Consider the following 21,154-nt stretch of genomic DNA (forward strand, 5'->3'; position numbering starts at 1 on the left):
TCTTTCATGTGACTTTTTAAAATTGAAAGTTGATAATAATGTAATTGGGTACATCACTATGCATAGTGGAATATAATATTGTGACAGTATTTCAATGACTGAACTATGATTTAGATATTTTAGAGTCCTTCTCAAAGAATATATTCTCTGGACAGATTTTTTAGGTAAAGCAAAAATAGGTATGTATGTTGTGAATATTTTTCACATAAGAAATTACTACATTCTAGGGACATATTCTATCTCCCATCTAAAGCTGTGTTAAGAGTTTTGGAGAGTAAGCATTTTCCTAATTTTTCAGACTAGGACAGTTAAATATGCCATGAATTTGAGAGCTAACCTTTTACACAATCTTGCTATCTTTACTGATGACATTCCTTTTCTCTTCAAAATCTTACAAGAATGAGATGTAAGGGGAGTATATTTTCCCTCTTAGATAATATATCCATCCAGCATTAATTGTGTTATTCATTTGTTTATGACATTAAAAACAAAACCAAAGACATAGTTAGGCTTGAAAATGATCCTGAGCATGATCCTGTTTAGTTAGTATAAATTTTGCAATTTGTTAGTTTTCTGTTTTATAATACAAAATAATTAACAAAAGTGAGATGTAAAAATCTATTTTGCATCTTAATAGGGCAACTCATATAACAATAGCTCCATATGCATGGCTTTTTCATATAGTCCCTTCCTCACCCTAGTGAAATTTAAGCTGAACAATGAAGCCTGGGTACAAGTTTCTGGGAGGAGCCTGGTTTGCTTCTATCTCAATTAATTTCTTGAGCTCTACATTTGATGGATTTAGGTTTAAATTGTTCACAGCTAAAAATATCTCATTTAAATGTAAGCCTGAGTGCCAAACTGAAATTAACTTTTAGTCTCTAAAGGACTTCAGGTGTGTATCTATGAAGTGTCATTAGGCTATTTATGAAATTCTTCTCCCCACAGACAGAAACAAGCCTTAGTGGATTACCTGGAGCCATGTTTGTATTACAAACATGTTCATGGTTTGCCTGGCATAAATATTCTAGAAGGTCGATTGAAAGCAAGTAGGATTATGAAACACACATATTTTGATTGTGTAACAAGTCTGCTTGCATTTAAAACTCAAAATTGAAAAAAATTCCTTAAATCTTACATAAGAAAACAAGATACAACAGGCAAAACTGCTCTCTGTAACAAATCTCACATGGGTTCCCTCTTCCAGTGTTAAAATAAAGCAAAACCAGAATTACTAACTTTTTTTAGACGTAAATCTTTTTTCAACATTATTTTTTTCTTTGAGACCTATTTTGTTTTCAGTCTGTGGTGCAGTCTTGAACAAACTCAGGAATTTTTCCCTCTCTCCATTTGATTCTCTCTGTAGACCCTGGCTTATGGTGACATGAACCATGAATGGATAGGTAACGAATGGCTGCCCAGCCTGGGTTTACCTCAGTACCGGAGTTATTTCATGGAATGCCTGGTGGATGCGAGGATGTTAGACCACCTGACAAAGAAAGATCTGCGTGTGCACCTCAAAATGGTGGATAGTTTCCATCGGTATGTGGGCATAAAGACTACACCCGTAAAAATGCTTTTGTGTCTGCTCTAGTGCTCAGTGCTGCACAGAATAAAACCACTTTCTGTGGTTTTAGTGTGGAAAAACATACAGAAAAGAGAGGGCTGACTGTCAGAAATCTGAATTCAGAGAGATTCCTTTAGTAATAGCAACCACATTGCAATTATGTCTCTAAAAACCAAGATACTGGTACAGATAAATTTTGTAACAAGCAGGGAACCATTAATATATCAATAGACTCTAGACAATACAGAAACAGTAATAATTTAAGTGGTGTGAAGTATCAGCAAGTGCTAGGCTAAGCTTCAAAGCCCTGAGATGTCATAATAATGAAAAGCTATTGTGTTTAGTGCATAAAAGCTGTTAACAATACAAGCAATTTGACAGTTGTTGGGTTACCTAGGGATATAGCTAGGAAGCTAAATTGAAAATATGGAAATAAAGGCATTTAAACTTTAGGGAGAATGAGGTTTATGTGACAAGAAGTGGATTTCTTTTTAATATAATGTCTGATTTGTCACTTTTTAAAAGCCTGATTTGACAAAACATTTCACGGCTCACAAGGGCTAACCTTTTCAGATCTTTTACCTCTTTTAATGCTTTGGGTTTCTTATGCTAAAACAGTTATTCAAACATACTCATTTTGTTTTTTCCATTTCATTCCTGAAGTCGGTGGAGTTTTTTTACCCTCTGTTCTCAAGATTTTGTACATGGGTACTATGAAACACCTCATGTGAAGTGTAGGAAATACATCCTACATATGTTCCCATCTTCAAAATTATCTTTATTAACTCTGTAAATGTTTCTCTTTAAATAACAGAACAAGCTTGCAATATGGAATCATGTGTTTAAAGAGGTTGAATTATGATAGAAAAGAACTGGAAAAGCGAAGAGAAATGAGTCAGCATGAAATAAAAGGTGATAGTTGCTGGGAATGAATACTGGGAATGTTTCTTCTTTTGAAGCTCGACACTGTTAACCCATTGTCATGCCATTTAAGCAAAGCATTTAAGCATGTGCTTTAAGCAAAACTAACATAAGTCCATCTTTCTTCAGAGCAAATCCTATCTCCTTAAATTAGGTACAGTTAAGTACTTTGCTAAATTGAGGCTGCAATTTTGAATGGTGGTTTCACACATACATTTTGCTAAATTGAATTTTGGATATGGATCTTATCTGAACCTCTTTCAGGCTCAGAAAAAGAAGGCCAAACAGTGTGCAGCTCAGTGGGATGTGCTGGGGGCAACACTACAAAATGGGAGCACTCAGGACCCTATGCCCCAGCTTTTGAAGACCTTGCCTTTGATTTCTTATGTCAGAATGTATCATAGAAAATGCTGCTTGGAGGGTTGACCACTGAGGCAGTTGATTGGTACATAAGAATAGTTCCTAAAAAAACTGGCCTTATTAGAAGATTTCACAGCTGATTCTGAAATTTTTTTTTCTGTGTAAAGCTCTCTAGAGCAGTTGCAGCTCACTGCAAGAACTGCATGGTTCTTTTTATATATAACAATTAGGCTGGCTGGGTTTTTTTCTACTATCAGAAATGAATCCTTTGATTCCTTTGAGCTTTTCCAGCTCTAGTGACTACAGCAGTTAGCACTTCTCAAGGACAGTGCTGATTAGAAGAGCTAAAAAAAAAAAAAAAGTTGAAGGGCTACAGTGACAGTGTGCATTTCCTCAAGGCACATCATGGCATGCGCTAATGCAACGACTTTGCCTTGGACGTTGAGGATCAGTGCCAGTCAGCCCAAGTGGGTCTAGCTGGAGAGTGACATAGGGGAATTGGGTATTGGTCTCAAATTCTAGTGTGGCTTCAGTGCTGGTTCCTTCTAGGACAAGGGTAATAATTCATAGCCTCCTTCACCCCATCATGCATCGGTCAGTTATTCATGGTCCCAGGTGGGATTTGGTCTCTGCCTGCCACTGTGTTTCAGCTGATCCTGACCCCAAAAAGCGAGATGCTCTCAGCTGGGTGATGGAGAAATCCTGCTCCCAGAACAGCCACAGCAGCTGGACTTGTAAAGGTTCAGGAATAAGCCTCATCTCTTAGTAAAGAAAACTCAGTACTATGTCTCCCACGTAGAACTCTAAAGATCAGTATAAGTAACTTTTTTCTTCACCTTACAGGCAGGGCAGGATACTTTTTCAGAATAGCTAAATCCTCAAAAATGGTTTCCTAGCTCATTTTGTTGCCTTAGCTTTATAATTGGCATGGACCTTAACAAGTCTACCAGCTTTCTGTACTAAAAATATTTTGTCCCTAAAATAGTGAACTAATCTTTTACTTATGGCATGTTAGTATGTGATAGGTGCTGACACAACTCCCAGAATGTTTAATACAAAACTCACATGTGAAGCCTTGAGGAATGGCTATTTCTCCAGTGCCTTTGCACTGTAAAATCTTGCCTGCAAATTGAAAAGGTATATATAGGAAGTGGGAAGAATTGCATTATGGAGACCCCTCTGGAAGCACATGTCTCCTTTGGAAACATTAGTACCTGAAGACAATTAATCACATAGAGTTTTTCAGTAGGACGTACTAAAGCTATATGAATAGTGGTGGCATTCCTCATGTATTGAATAAAGCAGTAAGACATCCACAGTGCATGCACAGCTACACACATGCACCTATACAATTTGGAAGTTCTCAAGGTATCAGGAGACTGACCTGGTGTTATGTCCTTACAGATGTGCTGGTATGGAGCAATGATCGAGTCATACGCTGGATACAAGCCATTGGTCTCCGAGAATATGCAAATAATATTCTAGAAAGTGGTGTACATGGTTCACTTATAGCACTGGATGAAAATTTTGACTACAGCAGTTTAGCTTTATTATTACAAATTCCAACACAAAACACACAGGTAAATTTGCTTATGGTGCTTCTGGTTAATCTGTACCCATTATTATCTTTTATTCATCTTCAACCATTTTAATTGTTTACTTTGGTATCTCTAGGCACGGCAGATCCTTGAGAGAGAATACAACAACCTTTTAGCACTAGGAACTGAAAGACGACTTGAGGAAGTAATTAATTTTATTTTCAGTATTTATAAAATATCATAGTAAAACATTAACATTCAATTAAATGCATGAAGACATGTTAATTTTCACATTGTTAGAGTCAGTTACAGCTTTAAAAAAAATTAGGAATATCCATCAAGGTTTTTAAACTTCAGCTTGCTACATATTTGTGTCATATTGGATGCTAAATTTGATACTGCACTCTTACCTTAAGATGAACATTTTCCAGAGAGGAAAGATGCAAAATGGAGTGGAAGTTTTGCTGGCCAGAGCAGGTGGTGGGGGTTGTGCGTGGGTGGGATGCCTGTGCAGTCTATTCTTTAGGACATTTACACCTCTTTTAAAAATAAAGAAAAAAGTAGATTTTTCAGTTTGTTCTTTATTGCTTTTTTTCTTCAAAGTTCTCCAAAGTTAATCAGTATTAATAGAGTGGGATTTGGAGCAGTTATCTGGGAAGAGGAATCTCAAATCCAACTATGGAAATTATTTATCTTAACATAAGAGTCCAGTGCAAAAATATTTGAGTCTTGGACTTTGGCACATAACAAGAAATAACGAGAAATAAAACTTTTAAGAATTTGCTGAAAATGTCAGATGCCTATGAATTCTGTGCATGCACAGTGTTTAATCCTTTTTAGTACTTTACGTAAGCTTCCAATGCAGTAATAAATCACTTTCTGTCACTGTGTAAGAAAGTTTTATATAGCTGATACTAAACCCCTTGACTATATCGAGCCAAAGATTTAAGAAGAGTTTTTCACCCCAGCATTTAATATTTCTCAAGCTTTTACTTTTACAAGCATGTCTAAACACATTACAGTGACTGGATGCAGTGCAGCAGGGCAGGGTAGTTGTTATGGAACACATTTGGCAGTGGCAGAGATAGCACACAGCAGGATGGTTAATCAAAAAGCTTCATTTTGCTTTATCAAACACAACTGTGTTGACAGAGCGATGACAAGAACTTCAGGCGCGGCCCCTCCTGGCGACGGCAGTTCCCGCCACGCGAGGTCCATGGGATCAGCATGATGCCAGGCGCGTCAGAAACGCTGCCCGCAGGATTCCGGCTCACCACCACATCCGGCCAGTCGCGGAAGATGGCCAGTGATGGTACGTGCTCAATCCTGCACTTCCTCTTGGAAAGCACCAGGCTTGTCCTAGCATGCCAAGCTGACTTTTAACGCATGTCTGTCTCTCTGTCTCACACCACAACACAATGATTGTGTTCATTTAACTAGGGTGAACCGAGTCTGGGAGAGTTGAATTAGGGAATGGAAAAGCACTGACTTGACACATTATTGATTTTTTGAGGTTTGCTTCAAACTAACAGTGCTTATTTAAAATACAAAAAAATGGCAGTCTCACTATCCTACAGAAGTAAATGAAACAATCAAAAAAAGTGGAAATAAGTTACTAACTTTCAACTGAGACTGAATATAATATCTAAGCAAATTTTTCACCCTATTAGCCTCTCTAGCAGATGGAGTGTTTTAGAGAACACAATTAGAAAGGGCTGTCGCCTTTATTTTCCTATCTTACTTTCAAATTAAATAGCTTAGCCTTGACCATCAAATAACTGAAGTTGCTAACAGTCACCAGCACATGAGTAGTTAGCAAATGCTGAAATTCAGGCACTGAGTCACTATATACCAATCCTAATTTTGTCTGGAAATCTTTTGATTTCCAAAAGATGCACTAACTCAGAAATGAGTGGAAAATTAACAAGCAGATCATAATTAAAAAGTAAGTAAAATTTAAAAATCATTGTAAGAGAGCAGGCAGAGGAAAGAATCCCCATTGCAGCTATGTCTTCAGGTGCATGGAAGATAAAGCTAAGTATACCTGCCCAAAGTTCTGAGAAATATTACAGTAGTAATATTAATAGTACAAAACCAGCCCCATTTAAAATACTGCCATTTATTTAAACATGACAGGATTCAGTCTACAAATAGACTTATCCCAAACTTGTAGAGATCACATCCTGTAACTTGATAATGAACTTGGTATGACAGTATTGCCACCTAAATTCCATTAAAGCCGTCTAAATTCCATTAGAGTTTCTCACCCTTAATACTTTATGGTTGCAGTTACAGATGGAATAATTTACTGGTTGCATCACTGAATGCCATTGACTCCTAGCTTCCATGGCATTTCCATTGCCCACATTACTGTAATATAAAAGAACCTTATAAACATTAATGGATTTCATCTTCTAGTCATGGTATGATGTAGAAGATATTCCACATTTTACAGATGTGGAACTAAGGCAAAAGGCAGATTTAGTGATTTACCTGAGGTCTTCCAGACAAGTAATTCTTGAGACAGGTATACTGAACTCAGTAGACTTAAAGGGAAGTAATTTTGAAGACCTGTATCTTCATTCAAGATTTGGCTTCCTATCTCTCAGCAGTAAGAATGCAATCATATTTAAACAGCATGATAGGTAAGAGCATTAGGAATTACAACAAAATAAAGACAAAATTGAGTTTTACACTGTATTCCCTTTAGACAGATTCCAACAGTACATCAGCCATAAAGAAGTGCTGAGTTTTGAACTAGACCATGCTCAGATCATGTTAGAGAAAACCACAGAGCAATTTAACAGCCACCCTTCCAGTGGTAAATAGACTGATACATTTTACTGATGATTCTAAAGAGGCTCTGGTTTGTTTCCTTTTTTTTTCTTCCCAATTTGCAGTTGCTTCATCACGACTGCAGAGGTTAGACAGCTCAACAGTTCGCACATACTCATGCTGACAAGGCCTAGCAAAGAAGCCAGCACTGAATTGTTGTGAGTATTCTGTAGGGGCCATCATGAAAGCTCTTTATGACTGCACTACACCCCACATTATCCAAGCACAAACCAACACAGAGCAGAGGACGTAACTAAGGACTCCCTAGGGTGGTCATTTGGTCATAACAAGTCTCAAGCTCAGTCCACAGGACACTACCAACCCTATTTTGGGAAGAAGGCACAGGGAATGAACTTACTTTATGAGAACTTGGAAGAGTTCTACTAGGAGCTGGAATGTGGGGGCAACAGTAGTACAGCAGAAGAGATTTACTTTTTTTTTTTTTTAATTAAAGCTATGGCTCAATTTAGAACATCTGGTAGCTGCACAGACTTACCCATACAGAAAATCTTGAAAATTTATCTATTACAGAGATTCCTGCACTTCTCAAATCATTCAGAATTGACAAAGAAAGGATTATCTGAGCTGGATGCAATTTTGTATCAAATCTAGTAGTGGAATTCATGTTAAATTTTTCACCATATATCTTTTGAGTGTGGTTATGAATATCACAGAGTCACTTTTCCACAGTTCTGTGGAAATACAGTTTTCTATTTTATTCCAGCTTTTGGAAAAAATACACACATGAGGAGTAGTTACATCAATATGGCACCATTTTATGCTAGTATTTTCTCACCAAAACAATTTCCATTTAGTTACTTGGGGAATTGCAAGGCAGCTGGAAAAAATATTTGAATATCACCAAAACCTCATCAGGCATCAATTATGCTTCAATAGCTGTTGGATACTGTAGGCAAGACATGCAAGGATCTGCAAGCAAGTTGCTGGTTTTTTGTTTTGATTCCCAAGACTGGGACAGACTTGGGGCTGTCGAGATTTTACTAACTCTGTGTAGGTTCAAAAAATACTTAGCAATAGCAAACATTAACAGTGGGAAAAATGGATTGCTCAGGATCCTCCTGATGACATGAGCTTTACTTCATAGATCTTCAAAAGATTGCAAGAGTATAAAATCTTCCTCTTAGTAAAAATGGGAACTTTTTGAGCTACCCCTGAAAAATAAGCTTGGGGGCAGGGTGTGGTTATTTGTTGGTTTTGGTTTGGTTTTGTTTTTCTGAAAAAGCAAAGTTTAACAGCTGAATCTACAAAGACGATGATGAAGCACATAAGCTACAGAAATGCTTTCATGTGTATGCATTATAGATTCGAGCATGGTATTGTATCAGTAAGTCAGTGACAGGACTCTTACAGGGTTCAGTGGCAACAGAAATGGAAGGCAGAGATACAAACCTTTTCTCCTATGAGCTTCAGAATCACAATGTTGGAAGCAATAAAGCATGACCAAGAAGTTCAAACACGAAGCTATCTCTTAGGCCAACAGTAATTGGCCAAGCACTTGAGGTGAGGCTTGAAGAGTGCAATAAAAGCAGAAATGGAAAACTGATGCACTAAAAAAAATTAATTTAAGACTATCCAAACCATTTATTCCCACTATATTAAAAATTATCTAAAAAGTAGCAAAGCACAAACAAAAGTAAAGTAGCAAATTTTTCTAGCACTATATATGTATAGAAGGTATGTATTTTGAGCAAAAAGGTGTGTATATAAAGTCTTACAAGCGATACAAGTTAACTTCAATTTCTATTGAAGTATTAGTAGTGTTTCAAGTATCAGTGGTATGTATCACATCAGCACTTGCTGCTTGTCCACTATTCTACTACTTAAATGCTTGAGTGGTCTATAAGGATATCAAATTTGCATCTACATGCAAATTTACATCTATATGTAAAGTCTAATACATTAGGTTAACTGACAATAATATACTAGTATTTCTCTTCTCACTTACCATGTACTCCTTTTAGATAAGGAACAAGATGGTGTGAACTAGAACTTTAGTATATGCACTTACTGTAACGGCAACTTCAAAATGCTATGCAGGTAATAAACCAAAAAGCAAGTTCAAGTAATTTTGATTCCCGTACATTATATTGAAAATCAAACCAACATCCCACCCCTCCCCCTCCCCCCAAAAAACAGCCATGCAGGGAAAATATTTCCTTCACTATTATATCAAACTTGAAAATTTAAACAAATTGCCCGCAGCTCAAGAATGACAGAAACATATTTATTTATTATTTATTTCATAAACTGCCCATAGAGGGAGATATCATATTGAAGGGCAACAGAGGAATTTTCAGAATTTTGTCAGCACAGTTCCTGACTAACAGTTTCTTCATGGAAGGAGATGATTGATACTTGGACAAAAGGGAAGATTATTCATTACAACATACCTCCTGAAATTTTCCAGATCCATCTTAGACAGAGTCCTAGGCTTTTGTAACACCTTGCCTAGACTACATCAGCAGCTGTGATACTCTGGTGAATCATCTGCATGCACATAAGCAGGAACTAAGCAGCAGAGGGGAGGGATAGCTGGATGAGCTACCACACAATAGCAAGATAAGGGAGTTTTCCATGTAGTAAAGGAAAACATGCCTAGAAAGAGCAGGCCTAAAAGAAAGCAGCAAACAGACTGCACATGGAACAAATGCAGATGGCCTGTGATTACAGCAGGCTGCAGATTCTTGCATTCTGCTACTCTTGTGAGAGTAAGAGACAGTCTCTTACAGAGACTGTCAAAGGCTTGTCCAAACAGTTTATGCCAACATCAGTTTGGTACAACTTTCCAGTGTCTGTATAGTGTATGTTCAGAGCAGCTGTGTCCTGTTCATATGCTTTCAAACTGCATTTCAGGTGGGGTTTTTTTGAATATTTGTTGAAACCATAATGAGCTGCCAGAAACCATGTGCAGACATTCTCAGAACACTTATATGAGCTTACTCTGCACAGGCCTGTTTTAGTGCACTTGGTATCAGAAATTTAAGAACAATTAAGGCTGCTGGTGCTGGCCATTTAATGTTGCAAAGAAATGTACTACAGAGCACATGGGACCCATCTAGCTTTCTGCTGTGGTGGCTAGATGTGGTGGCCCAGCTGAGCAGCGGCAATGTCTTCACATAGGCAGTGGACTTGGCACTGACATTATCCAAGCTTTCCCAACACTTTTAACTTCTAAAACACTTGTCATTGCCAAGTCAGAAGGGTCACTCAGGACAGATTTCTTGCCACAGGCTGGAGCAATAGAACATATTACTTCAACTTTTATTCTAATGAAATACTAAAGGAGATTTGGCAATATCAGTTACGTACTTTACCAATGAAGTGTCCAAAAGAGGATTTGTAAAGACAAATGGAGAAGCAGTGTTCCAAAAAGATGTGAATGATAGCTGGAAGCAGGTAGTCCATAGCAAAGAAGCCATCAGGGTGAAAAAGGTAAATGCTGTCAAGCTGCAGTGAACTAGGAAGAAGAACCACGAAGTACATCAGCAATGTCTATACACGGAAAATATGCTTCGCATTGTGCCAAACAGACAAAGGTCTCCAGATGCAGTAAACTCACCCCAGTGCTGCACCAAAACAGCAGGAAAACAACTGCAAAATGAACATAAGCAGCAGTCTGTGTTGAGTGAGGACAATTAGTAAAAAATTTAAATGAATTATTAGTAATTTTATGCTGCAGATCTAAAATTAAACAAATGCATGCCTCCCACAAATACTCACAATCCATATTTTAGTAACTTAGTTACTAAACTACTTAGTGGTACATTTTCTGTTGTCATTGCACTTTATACTGAATTAGAATCATAAAATCTTGCTAATTAATGTTTGTTTTTTTTCTTAGATGTCATCTCTTTCTTCTACTTTACCTGAAGTGCACTACCACTACTTAGGAAAAGAGCATTAAAACTCTGTGCAAGAACAGGTTAATAGAGAAGAGAACACATAATGTTTATCATACAAACAGATATGATGTTCCTTTCATGTACTGGTTAGTTTAAAACATGAATAAAAAATACCTAAATTACTAAAGAAAACAAAACAAAACAATCTCCCCCTTTTCTCTCAGCATCTCTGTCATCAAAAATTTGACAGTAGTGCACATCCAAAGCTTTTATCAAATGAAGCCACTCATCTTTACATTGTTACATCTGTTTTATTGTAAAATACTAGACATTTACGTATTTACTGTGTATGTATTTCTTTTAAAATGTGTAAGTCTTATGTAAATGGATATAAATATGATTTTTTAAAAATGAAATCTATGGTACATGGGGTCTCAGTGCAAACATTTGACAATACAGTGTCAATAATACCGTTTGTATCTTTCCATTCCACCATTTTTACAGTTTTTGGATTGTAACAGTCAAATTGATATGTTTAGCAGAGTTAGAAGCTTCAACATGTTCCTACTGAGAAAAATCTGTCAATATTTAAAGCTGAACACCTGCCTCTGATGATGTATAATAGAATGACACAACCTGGAACTGAAGCCAAAATGGACATCTAAAGACAAAATGGACATGTTAGATACCTACAGAGAAGCACCGTGATGGCTCACCTCTTAAAAACAAACACATAAATCCAGAAGAACTGTTTATAAAAAAATAAAAAGCAATTTAATAAAACATGATTTGTACAAAAAACCCAAAAACTTTCTTCTATATTACCTGCGGACCAAGAAGAATCTTGCTTTACCAAGAGCCACCTTTTCGTTCCAGGATCTTCAAACACCAGCCAGCATTGGAAAAATAAATCTAGTATTTGCATAGAATCAGATTCTTCTTTCCAGATATATTCAGCAAAGAAAAAGAAAGAAAAAAGAAGCCAACCCCCACCATTTCTTCATTCTAACAGGGCATTAGACAGGCTCCTGTCTAATGTTATGCTTTTAGCCAAGATGGCCTTGCTGAGACTTCACAAAAGTCAGTTTTATCAGAGGAAATAACTGAAAGACAGAGTGATTAATATTTAGTGTATAAAAGTTTAGAAGAGCAACTATTACCTGCTGTGGCTTTATTTGGTGGTGTTATTGTTGTTTATTCTTTGTTTAAATGGGAAGTTTCAAAGTAAGACCTACTTAATAGTCATTTAACTATTTGCTATTTTTCAGCTGCTTGATCTTAGCTCAAGACCTGTCTTTTAGTTATTTCTTTTAGCAGTTTGATCTGCAATGTTTGCACGTACATTAACATTTGTTTTGTCTATTTTTATTTGGCAAACTTCGGTCAATCAGATGGTGAAAGATTTTTCTCCCCCAATGTCAATAAAAAAGAGAATTCAGTGCTATTTGTGTTCATTAGTCTGTTACGTTTGGTATGTAGTAGCATTAAGGTTGGAAACCAGATGCTTCTCACAGCTAAGCATAAGAACATTTTGGCACTAACAGGGATGAGTTACGATGCAGTTACTGCTGAGAATCTGCCACGAGAGGGAGCACAGATCTTGCTGATGGGTGCAAAGTGCTGGCAGGGGTATAGCCCATAACTGTAGAAAGTCAGGGCTCTTGTACGCACAGTTCCTTGGGCTGACCAACATTCTTCTCCTCCCTCAGCCTCCTTTTGGATTATTTTAGTGCAGAATATCACAAAGTAAAGCAATGCAAACACTGTTAGTGGCAGCAATATCATGTGAATACGCATTCCCTCAAACACCAGCTCTTGTTTTACAGAATTCCTTTTGCAGATGACACTAAAACTTAGGGGCAAAGCGGAATGAAGTGTGTTGAGGAAAAGAATGAGCCAGATTTTATGACCAGTGTGAAAGTTGTCCTGCCCCAGGAGTACAGCACACACAAATTACATATTTCACAGTGGAAGAAAACAGACTAGAAGAATTTAAAATAGTATTATTGTGACTTCAGTTTTGATTTAAAGATAACATATCAAGCCTCCTAATTCATCCCTGTCGCCCTCACACAAGCTGAAGCTCTATAGCTAGAAAAAGCAGTTATGCTAACTGTTGCCTACTTGGCTCCAACCCTTTCAGTACACTGAGAATAACTACTACATGTGCCTCTTCCAGACAAAATTCAGCAACTCAGTGACCATTCAAATCTACCCACTTGCTGCTTCTCTCTGAAAACAAAATTAGGAAAATCACTGCTGTCCTACCACTCGTCAAATGGACTTGTTGTTCTTGATGGTATACCCAGGTTGCTGGGCAGCAGCAGAGCTATGTACAAGGGTAACTATTTCTTCTCCCTTTCTTGAGCTTGGCCAAGACAAAGCATTCTGCAATTGCAGCTCCTCAGCAAAAGGCTCTTTTGGAAAACAAAAGTAATGGCCATTAAACAATGATTTCCCCATACTGTATTGCTGCAATAAGGTGCCTTTCTTTGTCTAGGTTTTCTGAATGTTGATGCATGAGACATTTGATATTTCTGGAATTCTCCACATTACCAGCATGGCAGTACAGTCAGCACAACTGAATGCTCTGTCCTTTTTTAAAATACAAGTCTTGATCTGAAATCACTTCTACCAAAATAAAGTAAAAAAATATACCACAAGATTTTTTTGTTAAAAAGAGAAAAAAAGAAAAAACAGCTCAGGCTTCCTCAGAAAACAGAAATTATTACAAATATTTTTGTCATGGAGACACCTTAACAATGTTACCTACTGAAGCTCTTTATGAAGAGTTCAGAGGAAAGATAATTGTTTCTTACTGATATTAATGTAAGCACACAGCCCTTCAGAAAGGTAAGTGCACGCCTGAAATCTATTACTAATTCTGTTGGGGATTTTGTGGGATTTTTTCACCTCCTTAAAAGAAGAGACCCAAACTAGAAAGCAGTTTACTTTTCCTTACAAAAGGAGACACTGGTGTAGGAGCATGAGTAACCATTGGGAAAATTATGCAAGATCTAGGAAATTAATTCTCTTCCTCTACATGCATTGCAGGATCTCTTGTAGAGATTTTCTGTTCTCACTAATTAGTTCCCCTCCCCTGCTCTCGAAATTACATGATGGCTGCAGCTGAGGTAACGATAAGAAATATACATAACAATGTCTCACCTTCAATTGTAAAAGTAGTGGCCACACACCTTGTGAATGTGCCACAGTTTCTCTGTGATGACTCTTATAGCGTCTCACCGATTTTAAAAAAACCACACCACTGACAACACCCAAGAATTCCCTCTTGCTCTGCAACTGTTCAGCACAGGTTGCTAAGTTGGAGCATTGTGAAAAGAAAAAAGTCTCTGCAAGTCAGTCCAATACTTGCCATGGGCCTCCTGTTAAAGCCTTTGTAGTTGAATAATTCATCCAGAAGAAAATAATATCTTAAACTAACTGCCACTTCTAAAAGAAGTACTTCACAGAAGTTTAAGGACATTTCTGAAGAGCAAAATTATGCCCAGTTTTAAATCTCCAACCTGTATATTTAGAATGTCTACCATAAAGGATCATTAGCCTTTATTCAGTGTTTGCATGTTTTATTCCCTGTTCAGATTGTGATTTTCAACTGAAGAGAATAGCTGAGAGGGAGGAGGGTATCTTATGCAATGATTGGCAAGAAACAAGGACAGCACAGGCTCAAACTGGACTGTTTTAGCATGACTATGACCTGGTTCAACATGACTGGCCCAGCTGTCTGCAGTCCCTAGTGAAAAACACATGGACTTTTTATTCAGTTCTTATGTAACTGGTAGAGCTCAACAACACCACAAAAGTGTCACAAGCACAAGGCACCACCAGGGTATGGTTCATGTTAAGTGGAGCCTATTACTTTTTAGCTCCTACATCAATCTGTTGGGATCTGTAGAGGGATGATATCACAGGGATATCATCCTTACCTCTATCCACCACTACATAACAGTATTTCTGGAACGTTTTGGGGACCTCTCTTAGACAAATTCAGAAGATGTTGTTGTATATCACTTACTGTTTCTTTCTCTGGTAAGTACTGCTGTGTTTGAGCAACTTCTCTGCTTTTATACTTTCCTGGGAGCATCTACTTTTACAAGGACCTTCACATTTATTGTTCAATTAAATACCTGCAGTTTGAGAAGTAATGTATGTAAGAAGTGTATCCTCCATCCCCTGGCTTGTTGAGAACCCTGTACCTGTCTGGAATGGCCCATAATGTCCAGAATGAGCTGCTTAGTGTACATATTTGCTAAATTTCTTAGTTATATGTATCTCAGCCTAAAATGCTTAATTATGACAGCAAAAGCACATTCTGGTTGTCCTTATCATAAGAGATACAAACCACAAAAAAATTACCAGAAAATGCAAAGGGTAAATGCCTGCCTTTATTTAATATGCATGGGGTTCTCTGAATATTACTGTGGACAAATCAAGATTTTCACAGATTTGAAAGCCAGGAATTATTTATCATTTTACAGAAAAGACTCTTCAGAAAGTTATTGAGTAAAAAAATTATAGAAATCTAATTTATGGCAGAATGACTTTGGGGAAAAAAAGAAAATTGAATCAACAGAACTAAACTTAAAATTTTTAATTTTGGAAAAAATCTGAAAGACAGGAATTTACAATTTACAGGTAAGAACAATTTATGTCTGCAACAATTTTCACAATCAAATTCCTTTTTTGCTTTCCTTTGTTCATGGTTTACCTTTTGTAAACTGCTTTAGCCAAACAAAAGTTACTGTTCAAATTATAAAATAACAGATTGAAATGTAAGGTCACATGACATCATATAAGATGGAAAATCCAATGACTCCTTCCCTTTAAGACTACAGCAATGTATGAATTCTATTTGCAATTCTTAGCCATCTTAATAACCAGAATATATTGACAGCATGCAGAGACTTTACTATGTGTCAGTGCCTGTGGTAAGATGGTAAAGAACACAGTAATGTTTCTGCAGTAAAAACATTTAGTCCCAAATCATTACTTGTTTTCAAAATGTGTTAGTAACAAAAAAAATGCTTCTTTGTATACTTGAATAACTGAAATGCTCGTTATTATGTATTATCCCATTTAATTTTTCTTTAGCGATTCTTCAATGTGTTTAAACACACTAGCATCTTCAATGGTTGGTGTTATCTGAAAAGTAAGAATACAGTAGCATGTAATAGTAGATAAGAATTTCATTCAGAGATTCTTCTAAATTTATACTTCAAAAGCAATCAAGAAAAAAGTATTTGTAAAGCTCTGAAACATGAAAATCTTGCATAATCTGCAATAGAAATAAAACATGAAGTACTACCTGAAGTCATGGACCAGTTGCAGAACATTAAAGAGAATCAAAACCACGTTGTGCCTTTGGATGTGCATGTGTGCCTAATTCATTGAAGCAAGCATCTCTAACTTACCTTGTATGGCTTTCCACTGACGAGTGCAGAAAGAGCAGAACGTGGGATCTTGCCAGAGCGTGTTTTTGGCAGCTGTGTCACAAACATCCCCTTCTGGAAAGCTGCTACGGGACCAATGTTGGTCCGAACTCGCTCAACAAGCTCTTTCAAAATCTTACTCTCCTGTGTCTTTACACCTAGTGAAGAAGGTAAAATCCTTTATCTTTTCTGAGACTTTTGCATGTGTTAGTGACATCAGTTATCAGTGAGTTCTCACCTTGTTTCAGTACACACAGTGCATATGGAACATGTCCTTTTAAAGGATCCTCCTGGCCCACAACAGCACAGTCTGCCACAGCGGGATGGAAGAGAATACACTGAGGGATGGAAAAGAAAACAAAACTGAACTAATAATAGACAACATTTCAGTGAAAAACAATGGCATGGTATGGTATGGTATGGACAAATAGCATAGACTTTTTCTTACATTTTGACAGCAAAAGATCAGTACGCCTTAAGATTCCAATTAAATGTGTTGAAGATGTACATGTGTATATATTTTCATATATACTCATGCATGCTTTTCAAACAAACAGAAGAAATAAAAACTTTAGCAGCACGAAATAGAAATATTGGACAAACCACAGGTAATTTCCTTACAGCTTTGTGAGAGTATCATGTCTTTGGTTTTGTTAGTGAGATCTCTGCTGGAACAAATAACATTTGTCGAACATTATGAGTAACATTGAACTTAAATGTAGGGAGTAAGGATGAAAACCACAGAAGCACTCCTACTACAGACTTATAAAGTCTACTGGTTCATTTTCTCTGACTCTTTTTTTTTTTTCATTCTTTGTTCCTATAAAAGCATCGTTTCAACCAAGGCCAAATACACGTCCAGCCTTGGCTTGCAGCCAGCCTAGCTTAGCTCACTCTCTTGAAAACATTAGATCTCAGCTTCCTGAGACAAAAAGGGAATTAAACCAGAGCTTCCTTCCTTCCTACTACATGTTTACACTACATCACATTGATAAAATATATCAAACTCTTTTTCAGGTAAAAAAAATGTAAGCTTCCAATTAGCCAGTTGAGGTACTCACTTCCAGGAAAACAGCCACCAAGATGTCTCAGTACATACCAAGATGTATGTCACCAAGTCTGGGACAAAGCTGGCCTTAAGATGCCAGCAGCTGCGAATCCTCTTCCAAAGCAACTGGCTCTTCTACTTTACCCCCTCACCTTGGGGCATTTTGCTGTCAACAGTGCTTTCAGCACTTTTCAGTCCTCTGGACTGAAAGGAGGACCTAACATGACCCTACACAGAAGCCACATAATGTGATTTTGCTTGTTAATTTATCTGTGCATACAAAGACTATGTGCTTGCTAATAACTGAACTTCACATACTGTGTTGCCAAAATCAAAGGTTTTAGGAATAAAGACACTTTTTAGTTGTTTTTATTAAGTAGGAATACCATATTTGCATTGGCTACTCATACAATGGTGCAAGAATGTGAAAGACAGGAAAAGTACAGAGAAGAAGGGAAGAAAAAAACTGAAATAATGGAAAGCTGAAACACTGTTGCTCCAATTAAAAAAGGCAAGTTCTTGTATGACCTGTTTATGAAACTGATGGGGAAAGGAACAATTCAAAGGGTCTATGATAACCCATCTTCAAAACAGATTTCACCATTCTTTGGCTTTACAGTCAAAACAGGAAGGAGAAACTGACTCCATGTGTCATGGTCAGTACAACACACACCAAGTAGTTTTTAGCAAAATAAATCCACTCAATGTTTTTCTAGCACACTGTCAGAAACTATACTCATTTCACAAACTATGACCCTAGACATGTCCCATGCCAGAAAAAAGGCAAATGGAAAACACTGACCTGACAGTAGATACATGCTCTATCAAAGTACAGAAGCATGACCATTTATGCACAGCTTTTGAAACTGGATTATTTTTCACAGAAATTAGATATGATGTGCACAAACTAAATACAGAAGAGTGCACTGGGCTTATATAAGAATTAGAAGGGCAGAAGAGCCTAATTCAAAAAGCTGAATATACACAAATGCAGGTGAATTTGAATTCAGGTGCAGCCTACTTTATCCAAAAGTCATTGAATCCACACTGACAAATCATATAGGGATTAATCTTATGCAAATCCAAATCCCTACAGGGTTTCATTGCATCACATAGATTTAATGCACTTTGGTCACTTACAGACCAGAGCCTCAGTAATGCATTCCATTTCCTGCTATAAATATCCATTTTTTCCTGCTCTAGCTTCTTAACCATGGCCACAGAAACCTGATAGGCATATATAACCAAAAAAACCCCAAAAAAAACAAAACAGGAAAGACAATGAATTATGGAAAAGTAGACTATTAAGTCTACAACCACAGTAAATCAGTAAATACTGTTTTCCACAGGAACACAGAAAAAAGAGCTACAGTAAACTGGCATTACCATCAAATATCATAATTATCTACCAGGCATCAACAAGAGTCCTAAGGTGAAGACTTAAATGTTGCCAGATTGTTTTGTTGTACCTTGTTTTTCTCATTCTAGTCTGTCACTTATTTGTAAATCTTATGGTTAGCTGGAATAGTGTAGTTATTGTAGTATTTTTCTTCAGTCGATCCAAAGTCCAATCAACATACCTTTGACTTTGACAAATGCTAACTTCAAATAACTGAAATCAGTAATTAATAAATACCAATTTTAAAATTATCAAACTTCGTAAAACAAGTTAAAAAATTGTTTAAAAGTAATAAAATTAAAAATTGTTTAAACGTAATTAAAAACTCCAGGAGGTGAAATACTGGTTTTCCCAGTATGATCAGTAGGTACAAGGATGGATGGCAAATACAGCAGCAGACAGAAACATCGTGATGAGGGGTAAGGGATTTCTCATTATAAATTCCTCAGTTCTCAAGTCTGTTGCCTCAGATAAACAAGATTTGATTAAGCTTTGTTTTTTTCAGGAAGGGGCAAGAAGGGACACCGGAGATTTACAGACCAAAGAAGAGGGGGGGATCAACATGCAAGATGAGGTTCCCATAATAGCCACCATTAACTAATTGGCCAGGTAAACTGTAACATCTACTGCATTGCAGTAAACACGGAGCTCCAATAGTATTAACAGATACAGCAGACAAAGGAAAAAATTGTGTGGAACATAACAGAGATAAAACACTTAGTCAAAGCACTAAGGGAAAACCAGTTAAACTTGTAATGCAACTAAAATGCAAATGTAGATAACATACTTGCTCAACAAGGTGATTGTCAATTACATGGTGATTTAATGGACCTCTAATTCTGTATTTACTGATCTTACTGAGGAGGGAATTGCGGTCTTCTTAACACTTTCCCATTTAACTAGCAATTTGCTGTGCACGCATTAACATCACTCTTGTTTTTTAGCTTTGTTCAAACGGTGAAGAGAAAATGTTTTAAAATGTTAGTGTCATAAAACATTATGTTTCTAGGGGTAAGACCTAACTAGCAGGGAGAAAAACAGAGATGCTGAGCTCAGTATGATGAATCCAAAGGTAATACAGCAGATGAGATGATTCAATTAATCATTTGTTACAGCAGCTTCGGACCAAGGCTGAAGCGAAGAAAATGCCCCACTTGGCCCATAAGTAGTACAGCAGTAAGGGGTGGGGATGAGATTCCTGCCAAAAATCTCAGTCAGGGCAGCAGCTGTTTCAGCTCCCTGGCTGATCAGTCCTTGATGGATTAATGTTTATGTGAAGTTGTTCACTTCTGTGTAATTAGAATTTCTACCATTCAAAGCTTTCTAGCCTTCGAAATAAAGTAGCCACTAGACTAACAGACGTTATAAACCAAAAAACAACTTGCAGATTAGTTTCTAATTCAGAGAACAGTTAAATTCAGAGCTCTTAAAAGCATATTTTTCTCTTGTACACGCCCAGCACACCTTTCCCTATACTCCCTGAATAAGCAATTGATATGTCATCAGGGAAATTTGTAACTAGCAATCAATCACAGTGACTCCAGAAGGGTGAGTGAACAATGATATGAAATTCAGACACTATTATGAACTTCATTATTTTCAACTTTTTTGAGCTGCATGGTATTACACTAATGACTTTCAATCTAACAGCAGGGTTTTTTACAGAAATTTTCATTGTTCATTTAGCACTGCTCATACAATAAGAGACAAAACAGCTGTCAAAAAACTCTGAAGTCTTCCAACCAAGAAAAAGCACTGAATATTAATCTCTGAAAAAAAATCAGCCAACACTGATCATTATATTTTAGGAAAAAAAGTTTCTACTCCTTAGTAACTACAGCAGTTGGTCTAACTACCTGTCACACTGATACTACACTATCCTACTGTATTCCCAAATAAATACATTATTTGAGGTAAAAGGTATGCTTCCCACCCTACCACATTGCTCCTTATCTCCACCTTCAAATACAAAATTATGCCTGCCTTACCAATCCCATGGTATTTATTGACCCTGCTTATAATTGACTAAATCTGGTTTTTTTCTGGAAAGCATCTTAATAGGAAGAACCCGAAACAGGAACTATTTTGGTTAAAAGCACCAATGGAAATGCAAACAAAACAAGTAGAAAACAAATGACAGATCTTTCTGTGTGAGATTTTGAGATGTGAGATG

The 21,154-nt window shown here is 37.0% G+C and overlaps 2 protein-coding genes across 2 annotated transcripts in view; one reads left to right on the forward strand and one right to left on the reverse strand.

Annotated features, from left to right (window-relative positions):
• The window catches only part of PPFIA2 (PTPRF interacting protein alpha 2), a 287,287-nt gene extending 274,759 nt beyond the window's left edge, over window positions 1-12,528 (forward strand). Inside the window, exons 24-31 of the mRNA XM_031055538.1 lie at window positions 713-736; window positions 1,367-1,542; window positions 2,382-2,479; window positions 4,253-4,428; window positions 4,523-4,591; window positions 5,539-5,698; window positions 7,287-7,379; window positions 11,084-12,528. Coding sequence (XP_030911398.1) covers window positions 713-736; window positions 1,367-1,542; window positions 2,382-2,479; window positions 4,253-4,428; window positions 4,523-4,591; window positions 5,539-5,698; window positions 7,287-7,345 — 762 coding nt within the window. The 3' untranslated portion in view covers window positions 7,346-7,379; window positions 11,084-12,528. The remainder of the gene's footprint in view (window positions 1-712; window positions 737-1,366; window positions 1,543-2,381; window positions 2,480-4,252; window positions 4,429-4,522; window positions 4,592-5,538; window positions 5,699-7,286; window positions 7,380-11,083) is intronic.
• Window positions 12,529-15,490: 2,962 nt separating this feature from the next.
• Window positions 15,491-21,154, reverse strand: part of ACSS3 (acyl-CoA synthetase short chain family member 3) — a 106,441-nt gene continuing 100,777 nt past the window's right edge. The window contains exons 15-17 of the mRNA XM_031055606.1: window positions 16,773-16,872; window positions 16,517-16,692; window positions 15,491-16,247 (exon numbers count right to left, since the gene is read on the reverse strand). Of these exons, the coding sequence (XP_030911466.1) occupies window positions 16,182-16,247; window positions 16,517-16,692; window positions 16,773-16,872 (342 nt within the window). The 3' untranslated portion in view covers window positions 15,491-16,181. The remainder of the gene's footprint in view (window positions 16,248-16,516; window positions 16,693-16,772; window positions 16,873-21,154) is intronic.

The sequence above is a fragment of the Geospiza fortis genome, unplaced genomic scaffold (genome assembly GCF_000277835.1).
Source record: "Geospiza fortis unplaced genomic scaffold, GeoFor_1.0 scaffold166, whole genome shotgun sequence".
NCBI classification, from domain to species: domain Eukaryota; kingdom Metazoa; phylum Chordata; class Aves; order Passeriformes; family Thraupidae; genus Geospiza; species Geospiza fortis.